This window comes from Dipodomys merriami, unplaced genomic scaffold (assembly GCF_024711535.1).
Source record: "Dipodomys merriami isolate MVZ:Mamm:240054 unplaced genomic scaffold, mDipMer1.0.p SCAF_36, whole genome shotgun sequence".
Lineage (NCBI taxonomy): Eukaryota > Metazoa > Chordata > Mammalia > Rodentia > Heteromyidae > Dipodomys > Dipodomys merriami.
Window position 1 is genome coordinate 9614295 of NW_027205159.1, and position 14320 is coordinate 9628614.

At 39.6% G+C, this 14320-nt stretch overlaps 1 protein-coding gene across 1 annotated transcript in view; it reads left to right on the top strand.

Moving 5' to 3' along the window:
• The first annotated feature begins 241 nt into the window (after positions 1 to 241).
• Gcc2 (GRIP and coiled-coil domain containing 2) overlaps positions 242 to 14320 on the top strand; it is a 44858-nt gene continuing 30779 nt past the window's right edge. Inside the window, exons 1-6 of the mRNA XM_069988640.1 lie at positions 242 to 314; positions 952 to 1008; positions 2433 to 2517; positions 3628 to 3695; positions 8482 to 8586; positions 10086 to 12551. Of these exons, the coding sequence (XP_069844741.1) occupies positions 309 to 314; positions 952 to 1008; positions 2433 to 2517; positions 3628 to 3695; positions 8482 to 8586; positions 10086 to 12551 (2787 nt within the window). The 5' untranslated portion in view covers positions 242 to 308. The remainder of the gene's footprint in view (positions 315 to 951; positions 1009 to 2432; positions 2518 to 3627; positions 3696 to 8481; positions 8587 to 10085; positions 12552 to 14320) is intronic.

Sequence of the window (14320 nt, forward strand, 5' to 3'; positions counted from 1 at the left end):
AGCCGGCACTGCCCCTGCCACGCCGCGTCACGCCCCTGGTCCCGCCTCCTCTGCCCCCCACCCCATCGCACGTCTGCTAGTGGGCGGAACTAGCAGTGAGCCTGGCCAGTCACGCACGGTGTACCGCTCCACTCGGACCGCAGAGACGGAAGCGGAAGCGCGCTGCCGGCTCGTAGCCATGGAGACGCGGGAGCTGGTGCCGCCCCGGAGAACGTGACCTTTGACCCGTGCTTGAGGCTACGTCAGAGACCGCCGCTGACGGAAGACCTGCGGTGGCAGCTCCGGCCGGACCGCGGGACTGCGGGACGATGGAGGTAACGCGTTCTCCGCGGTCAGGCTCAGGCGGGCCATCTCGGCGACTAGCCTTTTCGCGCCCAGGGTGGGGACTTGGGGTGGAACTCGTGGGGACGGGAGGGGGGAGGTTGCCATGGTCACCCCTACCTCGCGCCCGAAGCCCTGCGCCGCGTCCCGCTTCCTGAGGCGCCGCCGCCGGGGGGTGTGGGGGTGGGGGGTCACCTGCCCGCCCAGCCCGGGGGTCACCTGCCCGCCCAGCCCGGGGTCACCTGCCCGCCCAGCCCGGGGTCACCAGCCCGCCCAGCCCGCCTCAGCTCGGGGGTCACCTGCCCGCCCCAGCCCGGGGTCACCTGCCCGCCCCAGCTCGGGGGTCACCTGCCCGCCCCAGCCCGGGGTCACCTGCCCGGCCCCAGCCCGGGGTCACCTGCCCGCCCAGCCCGCCCCAGCTCGGGGGTCACCTGCCCGCCCCAGCCCGGGGTCACCTGCCCGCCCCAGCTCGGGGGTCACCTGCCCGCCCCAGCTCGGGGGTCACCTGCCCGCCCCCCTCCCCTTCACCCCGTCTGCCTCGATGGTAGCCGTGTTTACCTGTAAGAGTTGGCGCGCGTGGAGGCCGGGCTTCGGAGCACTGCCTTTGAGCCCTGGCTATTTGTTTTGCAGGACCCAGCTCAAGATGGGGTGGCCTCTCCCGCCACCCCTGGGACCGGGAAATCTAAGGTGAGGAGAGCCTCCGACGCCCGGGTTATCTTCCTGAAGAATGAAAGGCCTGTGTAAAAGAGCTAACCTGCCCTGGAAGGATTGGGGGTTAAGTGTACAGTCACCCATCCCATTTTCAGTTCTTTTTCATTGTTATTTCTTGATAGGGAAACACTTTTTTTTTTATTGACTTCCTGCTCCCTGTTAATTTCTGGCTAAGAGATCTTGCACTTTTTTCAGACATGAAGGAAAGCAGTTGTGATTTATGGAGCTTTGTGTAGCCACTCTGAAAAAACAAAAGCAGTAACTTAGGAATCGAGGAACTGTTCTGTGGGCTCTAGTTCCTGCCTGTGATAAATGGGCTTTTGTTTTGTTTTTTTGTTTTGGGTTTTTTTTGTGTGTGTGTGCTGTACTGTATTCAACATCCACTGACTTCTGAAAGATGCTGGTTTAATGCTGAGGTTTATTGTTTAGACACCAAGTTGCAGGCACTTGCCGAAGCACTCCATTTCTTCCTTTAAACTTCATGATAACCATGAAAGCCAATCCTTAACAGGACTGTAATCAGGCTTGTAATCCTAGCTACTCGTAGAGACTGAGATCTGAGGATCATCATTCTAAGCCATTGCAGGAAGAAAAGTCTGTGAGACTCTTAGGTCCAGTTAATCACCAAAAAGTCAGAAGTGGAACAGTAGTGCCAGTCTTGATCAAATACTAAGGGTCATCCCTGCACCCAGAGTTTTAAGCCCCAATACCAGCACCAAAAAGCTTTATAGTAACCATGAGAATAGGTTCTGTTGTCATTCTCATTTTATAGATGAGAAAACTGAGCCCATTGGGACTAGTAAAACCTAATACTTTCATTTAAAGCCTAAGTGTTCCCTGATGCATCTTCTTGCTATATAATTACGCTCATATGTTCATGTGGCCAGGTATGACTTTCAACTTAGAATAAATTTTACAATTTCATGGAACTTGATTGATTATTTGCAATCCCTAATTGTACAGTTTAAAAAAATCAACATGATGCTGGGCAGTGATGGCTCCTCCAATCCTAGGTACTCAGGTGACTGAGATCTGAAGGCCACAATTCGAAGCCAGACAGAGTCTGTGAGACTCTTTTATCTCCAATTAATCACAGAAAAAGTCGGAAGTAGTGCTGTGGCTCAAGTAGTACTGCACTAGCCTTGAGTGAAAGGAATCCAGGGACAGGGCCCAGGCCCTGATCTGTGAGAGGTTATGTCTGTTTTTGTTTTGTTTTGCCTGATAACTAATCATTATTGAGTTAAAATTACATGTGTTAATTTTTAAAAATTTTGGAACAAACATGTTTGATTGGATCAAATATTTAGTATTTTTATTTCTAGGTAGACATTATGGGGTTTTATTGTGGAGTGCTTAGAAACATGAGTTAATAACATTGGTAATATGACTACATCTTTCAGCTGGAAACATTACCCAAAGAAGATCTCATCAAGTTTGCCAAGAAGCAGATGATGCTATTACAGAAAGCTAAGTCAAAGTGTACAGGTACTGAATTGAAACATTATCTTGGCTAAAACTTATTTTTTAAAATAAAACTGTTTTAAAACCTGTCTTTATTTGCCCCATGATGTCCCATGCATCTTAGTACAATGAAATTTTATTATTTAACATTTTAACTCATTTTTCACAGTCCAGGTTTTTTGTTTTTCTTCTTTTTCCTAAGATAAAATCTCACAACCCATGCTGGCTACAAACTCACTTCTTCCTCTCTCCTCATCCTAAATGCTGGGGTACAGGTGTTCACCATTACATTCAGCCCTTGTAGTTACCTTTGAGTAATAAAAATAAATTCATGAGTACTATTGAAAAAACTTACAAAGTTTAGCATTTTTTTAATCTCACATAAATTGTAAATTCTTGTGGATTAAGTTTGTTCTAGAGGAGTCAGTTGAAATGTTGTAAACACAAATTTATGTGCTCAAAGACATGATTTCTTATGTAATATAATAAAATATTTCCATTCTTAAAAATTTGAATTGTATATATGTTGAAAGTGTTTGATTCTCTATTCAGTTTCCTTTTCTTTTTATTCCAGAAGAAAAATATATGTTTATGTTCTTTATTAGTATAAGTACTTAAAAATGTTGCTAAAGGCATGGCTCAAGGGGTAGAGTGCTGAATTGAGGGGGTTGGGGGAGGGAGGCTCCAGAACTAGACACATGTTGTTGAAATATCTAGATTAACAGGTTTAATATGAGATTAGGTGCTGCTTTAAGATTATACCATAAGAAGTATCACATCTGAAATAAAAGGATTTCTAGGATTTGCTTGAAAATTACTACAATGGTCAGACACAGGATCAGAAGAGAGAGGAGAAAGGGAGTATATTTGGGATGAAACGAAATTGGTCATATAGTAATTGCTAAAATGGGAATGGGAACATTGATTATACTATTTTGTCTATTTTTCTGGTTTTTTTTTAGTTTTCCATTAATAAAAAGGGAAAATGTAATACTATTAAATGGGTGAAATTAATATTTTTCAGTGTTTGCTTAAAAATATTCTAATTTGGATGTTTGGTGGTTTTTTTTAATGTTCCTAACAATTCAGCTGGTAATTTCTTCATTTTGAAATGAAATTTTTTTGATTATTTAGAATTAGACAAAGAAATTGAAGAACTCAAGTCACAATCTGTTGGTAAAGGAACTGATGATATTACTAAGGTAATAAAAACCATTGTGAATACTGCTTTTCTATTTTCTTAGAGAAAATATCTTATGATAAATAATATTTTGGGGGGTGTTATCAGTCTGGCAGAGGCATGTAAGTCATAACAGTGCAGGCTTTCTGTCCTTGTTCTACCCCAGCCTCTCTGGTTCACAGTGAAAACAAAATAACAAAGGGGTGCTAATAACTCCAAAGGTCTTTTTATCTGCAATGAATATTCTCTTTCTGTTCCCTCATAGTCCCTAAGGACTAAGGATTATTGTCCCTAGTGATCATAGTCATTGCCTCAGTCTCTGTCCTACTTTTTCCTTCCTATCCCCTTCAAAAAAATGCTGTGTTCAGGACTTCAATGATTTTAGCTAGATCTATATTCCTGGATATGACCACTGGTCCCCATCTGATAATTACAGTTTGAGCTGCCTGAGGGAAAATTTTTACACATTTTGTCATCTCAAACTCAACCTCACCAAACCCCCTTTTCAAGTTGAGTCAGCAGCACCACTGGTTTTCTTGCCTTTGAACTTTAGAGGTGTTTTCTCTCCTCTCCTTTATCCTCCATCTTTATCAGTCAGCACAGCCCAAGTATTGCTTCAGGATATCTCTCCAGTGGGCCTTTTGGTCTGCACTTGCATGACTCTCTTCTATCTTCTGAAGCCTGTGTTCCTATGTGCATTTGGTCTGTGCAATTCTAAGGTCTATTGCAGTTCTCCTGAAACTCACCTTTGCAAAACACTGAACTTGTGCTTTGCTTTCCTATGTTAGACCCGTTTGCTCTAGGTCACTTGTCTAGGTCACATGACTACTTTCTAATAGAGCACATTCTTTATTAGCTCCTTGAGAATAAATACATTGAAGATAAATTTTGAGGCTATTATTTATTTTATTTTATTTTTTCGGTCATGGGGCTTGAACTTGTGGGTCTGAGCACTGTGCCTCAGCTCTTCAGCTCAAGACTAGTAGCACTCTATCACTTGAGCCACAGCGCCACTTCCAGTATTCTGGTGGTTTATTGGAGACAAGAGTTTCAAGGCCTTTCCTGCCTGGCCTGGCTTTGAACCACAATTTTCAGATCTCAGCCTCCTGAGTAGCTAGGATTATAGGTGTGAGCTCCAGCACCCAGCTGTTCTTTTTTTGTTGTTGTTGTTCTTTATTTTAAAATGCCTTTATTCTACAATTTTTTGGGGGGGGGTCTGGTCGTGGGGCCTGAACTCTGGGCTTGGGCGCTGTCCCTCAGCTCTTCAGCTCAAGGCTAGCGCCCTACCACGTGAGCCACAGCGCCGCTTCCAGCTTTTTTCTTTTTGCTTATGTGGTGCTGAGGAATCGAACCCAGGGCCTCAGGCATGCAAGGCAAGCGCTCTACCACTGAGCCACCTTCCCAGCCCCAATTCTACAATTTTTTTATATCTGTTTCACGTTTTGTTTTTTTTAATAGTTTTTTCTATTGCAGTTATTTAATAGAGAAAATCAGAAATAGATGATCTTAGAGCTGGCATGGTTTCTCAGTAGATACCACAGAGACACACTTGATTTTTGTGTTCTTGTGTCTTTATCCTGTTGCCTTGGGAGATCTGGGGTCTGGAATTTTAGTTTTTGTAGTATGTATAGAAAAGGCAAGTGACACAGACCTAAGGAGGATACTCTTAGGGGAAAAGCACAAAGGGAACATGCCTCTGTACCTCTGAATAGATAAAGTAGTATTTATTGAAATTAATTCCAGGAAATGGAAAAGAAAAAGAGGCAAGTGAAGTGGAAATAGTTGATTATCCATTAAAGGAGACAGTCTATATATAGAGTATGCCACAGAACCTTGTAGAGTGTTATGTTTTGGGTCCAATTTTCCATTTTATTATCTAAGAAATGTCTTTTTCAAAAATTTTCCATGATTGTGTTAAAATTTCTCTTTAAGGCTTGAAATGTTTAATATTGAAGAAGTCTTTCTTGATATCTGAATAATCTTTTTCATTTGTCTTAAAGATCCAACATTCTTTCTGAGAAAATAGATTTATGCTATCTTGAAGTTTACTTCCATTTCTTTTGCACTGTTTCCTTCTAATTTAATTATTCTTAGTGTAATGACCTATGTGCCAAAGAGAAAATCTAGGATCTTAAAAATAATGTGCGTCTTTCTGTGAAATTTGTGCCCATTCTTATTCAACCCCCTATTTCACAAGGCCCATATTTATTGTTCCTTTCCCTTTCCTATATAAAGTTGTAACGCACCAAAAATACGTAGCATTTAAAAAACAATTTTAGTTATTGACTTCATGTTGTTTGTAATGTTTTAGGGCTTTTGCCCTTAGCGGTCTCCTAAAGCTTCCCACTGCTTATCACCATGGATGCTAGAGAATATCCCATTGTGTTGTTATAAGTCAATTCACTTCTGGACTATGCTGTGCTAGGCAACAATTTTGCCTTGTTTTGTGTAATACAGTGCTGGGAGCTTTATTGTATGCATTCCTGTATACATGTACAAAAAATTTGTGTAGCTAAATGGGTGGAATTGCCACATCAAAAGTTACTGAAGGTTCAGCTTTAAAATAATAATACTACACCACTTTTTCACTCTGTAAATTGTAGAATTCAATGGTCTTCTCTGTGACCAACACCCATTTTCTTATGGGCCAGAGAGTCTGGTCTCTTAATGATTTGTAGAACTATTTTTCTACAGATTATTTTATATGGAAATATTCTCAGTTGGTTCTTTCTCTAGTCTACTGTTTAGAAGATATTTTCTAAGAGTTTTAAAGTTATGTTTGTAACAAGTCTTAGTCCACCTGAAGTTGATTTCTTCTTAATATGATGTGACACCTGTTGCCCTCTTTAACTTTTTTCTAATTAGCATATGTTAGTTATACAGGAGAGACTTAATTGTGACATTTCCACACATGAATATAGTAGATCCTGAGCAGTATCAACCCTCTATGACCTTCCCCTTTATACTCCTCCTTAAAACAATTTCTACAAATCTCATTGTGCTTTTTTTAAAAAAAATAAACAAAACAAAAAAAACTTTTAGTCCCAGTCCTGGAGCTTGCTGTCCTAAGTTTTTTTGCTCAAGGCTAGTGGTCTACAATTTCAGCCACAGCTCCACTTTCAGCTTTTTTTTTTTTTTTTTTTTTTTTTTGGTATTTAATTGGAGATGAGTCATGGACTTTGTTGTCTAGGCTGGCTCTGAACTGCAATCCTCATATCTCAGCCTCCTAAGTAGCTAGGATTACAGGCATGAGGTACCCATGTCCCACAGCAGATAATTTTTTTGTGTGTATATGGGATGTGGGGCCTACACTCTAGGCCTAGGCACTGTCCCTCAGCTCTTCAGCTCAAGACTAGTGCTCTACCACTTGGGTCACAGCACCACTTCTGGCCTTTTCTGCTTATGTGGTGCTGAGGAATTGAACCCAGGGCCTCATGCTTGCTAGGCAAGCGTTCTACCACTGAGCCACCTTCCCAGCCCACAGAAGATAATTTTTTTGGGGGGGGGTTCCAGTCGTGGGGCCTGAACTCTGGGCCTGGGCACTGTCCCTCAGCTCTTCAGCTCAAGGCTAGCGCTCTACCACTTGAGCCACAGCGCCACTTCCAGCTTTTTTTCTTTTTGCTTATGTGGTGCTGAGGAATCGAACCCAGGGCCTCATGCATGCAAGGCAAGCGCTCTACCACTGAGCCACCTTCCCAGCCCGCAGAAGATAATTTTTAACTATTCATTTTATTTATTTTTCTTTTTTTCTTCATTTTGCTTGTTTTCACTACTAGGGTTTCAGCTCAAGACCTACCATTTGCTAACCAGGTGTTTTGCTACTTGAATCATACCCTCAACGCTTTTTTGCTTTAGTTATTTTTCAGATAGAGTCTTACTTTTTGCCTGAGCCACCCTGGAACTGTGATCTTCATGTGTACACTTCTCAGGTCATTAGGATGTATACCACTATACCATTTGTTGATATGGGGTCTTACTAGCTTTTAAGTAGCTAGAATTATGCTTCTAATTTTTTTTGTCAGTAAAGCTACATTTTTCGAGGAATTTTTATTCATTTTACTTGAAATCCCAGAATTATTGAGAGATAAGTGCTCATAATCTCTTAAACTTTCCACGATTTTGATCAGCTTTACTAGAGGAGTCTGTTATCTTAGCTTTTTCTTTTAAAACAACTGACTTGTGTTACTGATGTGTTTTCTGTTTTATTAACTGCTCCCATTCAAAGAGGAAATCTCTTCCACACAAAACAGACCTTTTGTGGCAGAAAAGAAATATAGGTTATTTCTTGCCTGTTCTTTTGACTATTCTCTGTTCAGAGAATAATCCCCAGTTTTGAACCTAACACATCTCCCTTTACAGTACATGTTATCACTAATTTGTTGAGTTTTATCACTTATTTGTTTAGCTTTTTTGTTTTGTTTCTGTGTTTCAGTTTTGATCCTGGGAATAAAACCAAGGGCCTTATAACTCTCTACTACTGAGCTATACCTCTAGCCCCTGCTCTTACCAGTTTCTGGGCATCTCATTTCTGAACAGTGATAGCTTCTCATGTCTGAATCCTTCTACAGGCCTGGTACCATACCTTTCTTTTTCTAATATAGTTCATCCTTCTTCTCTTTCAGCTTTCCAGAGTATGCATTGAAATTTCTCCTGTCCTCATGTCTTTTCTCTTTTTCTCTTTGTTCTTAGGTTTATACCTTTTCAATTTTATTCTCACTTTAGCATGGTTTGAAAACAGGAGATAATTATGCATTTAGTCAACCATTTTTTTTAACCACACACAAACGCATCATCCTGTTCTAAAACAGGCATTGACTGAACGTCTGGATGCTGTACTTCTGGAAAAAGCAGAGACTGAGCAACAATGTCTTTCTCTAAAGAAGGAAAATACTAAAATGAAGCAAGAAGTCGAGGTAAGACAACATTTAATTTTTTTTATTAGCTTACACAGTGTAAAACCTTCCAAACAAACTAACCCAGGGCTGACATGGTGGCATATGTCTGTAATACCAATACTTGGAAGGCTTAAGCAGGACAATCAAGAGTTTGAGGCCAGCCTGGGCTATAGAGCAATATACTTGTCAAGAAAGAAAGAAAGAGAGAAAGAGAGAGGAGAAAGAGAAGGAGAGAGAAAGAGAAGAAAGAAAGAAAAAGAAGAAAGAAAGAAAATGCCAGCTGCCAATGGCCCATACCTGAGTATCTAGCAATTCTAGAAACTCCCGAGGCTAAGAATGCCACCTGAGCAAGCACAAGGCCCTGCATTCAAAGCCCAGTACTGTGAAAAAAAGAAAAGCATCGAATCTAGTTTTATACCATTTTATGAAATACAAAAGCAAAGATTAAGATTGTTTTAAGTACCATCATCCAATTACACAGAAACAAGAGTAACAAGAGTTAATATTTACTTATTACATTGTTTAATCTTTTTGCTGTAATGTCATTCTTTTTTAAAAAAATAAATTGATTTTAATATAATGCAAACTACTATTACCTGTTCAGTTCAATTCTAGTAGCATATTTCTGCTTTCTTGCCTGTTAGGTCTAAGCTAATTTTCTCTAAAAAGTTTTCAATTAATTTATTCCAGAGCTGTAAGTTGAAGATTTATGACTTAGAACTTAAATAATTTTATTAGTTTTTTTTTTTTTTTTTTCTGCCAGTCATGGGGCTTGGATTTGGGGCCTGGGTATTGTCCCTGAGTTCTTTCACTCAAGGCTAGTACTCTGCCACTTTGGGCCACAGCACCACTTCTGGTTTTTTGCGTTTATGTGGTACTGAGGAACCAAACCCAGGACTTTGTGCATGGTAGGCAAGCACTCTGCCACATTCCCAGGCCTCCTTTATTACTTTCTTTGGAAAGACACTGGGAATTAAACTCAGAGCCACATGCTTGCTCAGCTGACATGCTATTCTGTGAACTGTTCAATATTGCTCTGTTATTGAGCCACAGCTCTAGCCCTTTTTTAATACTGATTATTTTTGTGATCCAGTTTCACTTCCTGTCCATGTGCATCCAATGGACCACTATCCTTCTGTTTCTATGCTTCCCATCATAGGATGACAGCCACATACCACTATACACAGCTTCTTTCTCTGAAATTGTCTCCTGAACTTTTTTGCCCAGGCTGGCCTAGAACCACTATCCTCCTCATATTGACCTAAGTGGCTAGGGTTACAGGTGTGAGCAACTGGTGCCTGGCTAATTTATTCCCTTTCAATGAAAATTAAATGCAGAAATTTTTCTAGTCAATTACTACTAAGTAACAGGTTTAGTATTTCTGGCATGTAGTACCTTAAGATAGGATAATCCTAACAATTCTTAGAATATATCACTATTGTATTTCTCTAGGTGCATTTGAGGACAGAGGTTTCTGTGTCTTACTTAAATAATTTTCCTGTTTATTTTTGTTACAGGAGTCTATCAGTAAGATGAAAGATGTGCACAAGGAGTTTGAACAATCACAGAGAAAGTATGTGAAAGAAATTGAAAATTTGAAAAATGAATTGTTAGCAATACACTCCAAGCATAGTGAAGATGAAGCTACCTTACAAAAAGAACTGGAAGAAGCAATGAATAAACAATCAGAACTTTCAGAACAACTTAAGTTTCACAGAGACTCTCAAGATAATGTTAAAAGACTACAAGAAGAGATTCAGAAAATTAGGCCAGCTTTTGAGGAGCAAATTTTGTATCTACAAAAGCAGTTGGAAGCTAGCACTGATGAAAAGAAGCAAGAGATTACTCATCTTCAAAATATTATTGAGACAAACTCTCAGCATTACCAAAAAGATATTAATAGCTTACAAGAAGAACTTTTGCAGTTGAAAGCTACACATCAGGAAGAAGTGAAAGAGTTGCTGTGCCAGATTGAAGCATCAGCTAAAGAACATGAGTCAGAAATAAACAAGCTAAACCAGCAAACAGAGAACTTAGTACAGCAGTGTGAGGTAAGTAAGAAGAACATCCAGGAGAAGTATGAGTATGAATTAGAAAATTTAAGGAAAGGCACCTCAAATGTAAACCAAGAAAGTCAGATTTGTTCTGTGCTCTTACAAGAAGATACTTTGATAGAACAAATAGCAAATGAGAAAGTTAAACATTTAGAAGATTCCTTAAAAGAACTGGAATCTCAACATAGTATTTTAAAAGATGAAGTTACTTACATGAATAATCTTAAATTAAAACTTGAAATGGATGCCCAACATATAAAGGATGAGTTTTTTCATGAGCGAGAAGACTTGGAGTTTAAAATTAATGAACTGTTACTAGCTAAAGAAGAACAGGGCTGTGTAATAGAAAAATTAAAATATGAACTAGAAGATTTAAATAAACAGTTCAGCCATGCCACAGATCAACATAATAGAGAAGTAGAAAATCTTAAGGAACATCATCAAAAAGAAATATCAGAACTAAATGAAACTCTCTTGTCAGGCTCAGAAAAAGAAAAGTTAACATTAATGTTTGAAATACAGGGTCTTAAGGAACAGTGTGAAAACCTACAACAAGAAAAGCAAGAAGCAATCTTAAATTATGAGAGTTTGCGAGAGATTATGGAAATTTTACAAACAGAACTGGGAGAATCAGCTGGAAAAATAAGTCAAGAATTTGAATCAATGAAGCAGCAGCAAGCATCGGATGTTCATGAACTTCAGCAGAAGCTGAGAACTGCCTTTAATGAAAAAGATGCTCTTCTTGAAACTGTGAATCATCTTCAGAGGGAAAATGAAAAGTTAATATCTCAACAAGAGTTAGTGCCAGAACTTGAAAATACCATAAAGAGCCTTCAGAAAAAGAATGAAGAGAACATCATTACTCTCAGTCAAAGAGATGCTGCATTAAAAGAATTAGAAGTAAAGGTAAGCTCTCTTAGTGAAGAAAAAGATGATTTCATAAGTAAAATTAAAAATTCCTACGAAGAGATAGATAATCTCCATAAAAAATGCGAAAGGGAACATAGCTTGGCTATAGAACTTCAGGAGAAAGTGGAACAATCTGCCAAGCAGCAGAGTGAACTAGAGCAGAGAGTAAATGAATTAACAGGAAGACTAGATGAGACTTTAAAAGAAAAGAGTCAAAGTGACCTGAAACTAGAACAACTTACAGTTCACATGAAAACTGACTCTGAAGACCAGGAAGCATTGTCATCTGAAATAAAATCTCTCTATGAGGAAAATAATAGACTAAATTCTGAAAAGAACCAATTGAGTAGAGATTTGGAAACTCTTCTGTCTCAAAAAGAAGGAGATCTTAAACTTAAAGAACATATTTCTGAACTAGAAAAGAAACTTCACTTAATGATTGAAGAACGAGATCATTTAAATAACCTATTTGAAAAGGAAGAAGCTCAGAAGTCATTTGTCAAATCTCAATTATATGGGTTTCTTAAACAGTTGGGGTCAACAGTTTCAGAAGAAAATGAAGATGTTGGAAACGTCCTACAAGCTCTGGGTAAATCCTTAACAAAAATAAATGAAGAAAAACACCACTTGATTTTTCAATGTGATGAAAGGGTCTTAGAATTTGAAGAAAAAATTAAGTGCCTTCAAGAAGAGAATGTAATTCAGTGTAAAGAACTTAGGTCTTTGCTAAGAGACTATGAACAGGACAAAGTTCTCTTGAGTAAAAAGTTAGAAGAAACAGTGTCAGAGAAAGAAGCTCTACAACTTGAGCTTGTAGAAATGAAGAACACTAATGAAAAAACAAGACTTGAAAATCAGAATCTTTTAATTCAGGTTGAAGAAGTATCTCAAAAGTTACATAGCAGAAATGAAACCAGTAATGAAAAATCTTTTACAACAGAACATGAAGACCTAAGGCCATTACTAGAACAAAAAGAATCTGAATTGCAAGATGTGAGAGCAGAGTTGGCATTATTAAAGGTACTATCATTTTGGAATTCAGTTGGATTTAACTTGATTCAAATATTTTGGCTATACACTCTAGAAATATATTCCTTAACATTTTGCACTTCAAAATAACTGGCTTTTTTAACAGTGAAGCTCTAGTGGCAAAATTTTATTTTTCTTGTTAGTCATGGGTCTCGAACTCTGGGTCTGGGTGCTGTCCCTGAGCTCTTCAACTCAAGGCAAGCACTCTACCACTGAGCCACAGTGCCACTTCTGGTTTTCTGGTGGTTAATTGGGGATAAGAGTCGTGGAGGTTCCTGCGTAGCCTGACTTGAAACCGCAATCCTCAGATCTCAGCCTCCTGAGTAGCTAGGATTACAGGCGTGAGCTCTGCTTAGTGGCAAATTTCTAACAAATATGTTAACATTTTTGCTGTGTACTGCATTAATCACATTGGCCTTTTTTGTAGCATACATAATTTATTTAAAATCTTGCACTTAAATAAGATTAAATGATTAGACACTTAAATGGTTTGGTCAAACTTTTATAATTAATCTACCAAAAACTGAACTAATGAAAAACTGAGTTTCATTTTTCTGTGATATATAGTGCCTGAATTTGAACTCAGGGCTTCACGCTTGCTAAGCAGTGATCTATAATTTGAGCCATGCCTCCAGTTATTTTTTTGTCAGTACCAGGCCTTGAATTCAAGGTCTCTCGCTTTTTTTGCTTGCTTGACTGGTATTCTACTTCTTGAGCCATGACTCTTAAGTCTGGCTTTTGCTTGTTATTTTGGAGACAGTCTCAAGGACTCTACTGGTATGATTTCAAACTGTCATTCTCAATATCTCAGCTTTGGAAGTAGCTAGAACTGCAAGAATGAATGGATGGCACCTAGCATAATTATTTTTCTTTGTTTGTTTGTTTTTTTGGGTCCGGTCATGGGGCCTGAACTCTGGGCCTGGGCGCTGTCCCTCAGCTCTTCAGCTCAAGGCTAGCGCTCTACCACTTGAGCCACAGCGCCACTTCCGGCTTTTTTCTTTTTTCTTATGTGGTGCTGAGGAATCGAACCCAGGGCCTCAGGCATGCAAGGCATGCGCTCTACCACTGAGCCACCTTCCCAGCCCCAGCATAATTATTTTTCTGATAGGGTATTATATTGGCCTCAGACTGCCATCTTCCTAACTTATGTCTTCTGCATAGCTGGCAGTTACAGGTATAATAGTGCATACGGTGTACACTACCATGGCAAGTTTATTTATTATTGAGACAGTGAACCATGGATTCTTCTTATCTCTACTTAACAAGTAGCTGGGATTATTGGTAGGAAGCCATCATGTTTGGCTTTGTTGTATCTTAGGGAACAGTTGAATAAGAAACTGTAGTGCTATTGCAATTTTGGTACAGTTTTAAGGTTTTTTTTAAAGTGATGTAGAAGTATGACATTTTTATTATCACTTTATTATTCTACATGTCGTTGAGGTGTATCATGTTGCTCATCTTGCCCTTTGGTACTGTTTGTTTTTGTTTTTGTTTTTGTTTTTGGGTCCGGCTGTGGGGCCTGAATTCTGGGCCTGGGCACTGTCCCTCAGCTCTTCAGCTCAAGGCTAGCGCTCTACCACTTGAGCCACAGCACCACTTCCGGCTTTTTTCTTTTTGCTTATGTGGTGCTGAGGAATCGAACCCAGGGCCTCAGGCATGCAAGGCAAGCGCTCTACCACTGAGCCACCTTCCGAGCCCCATTGGTACTGTTTTTTTAAATAATAAATGCCATACACATGATGATGTTACTGCTACCTCCT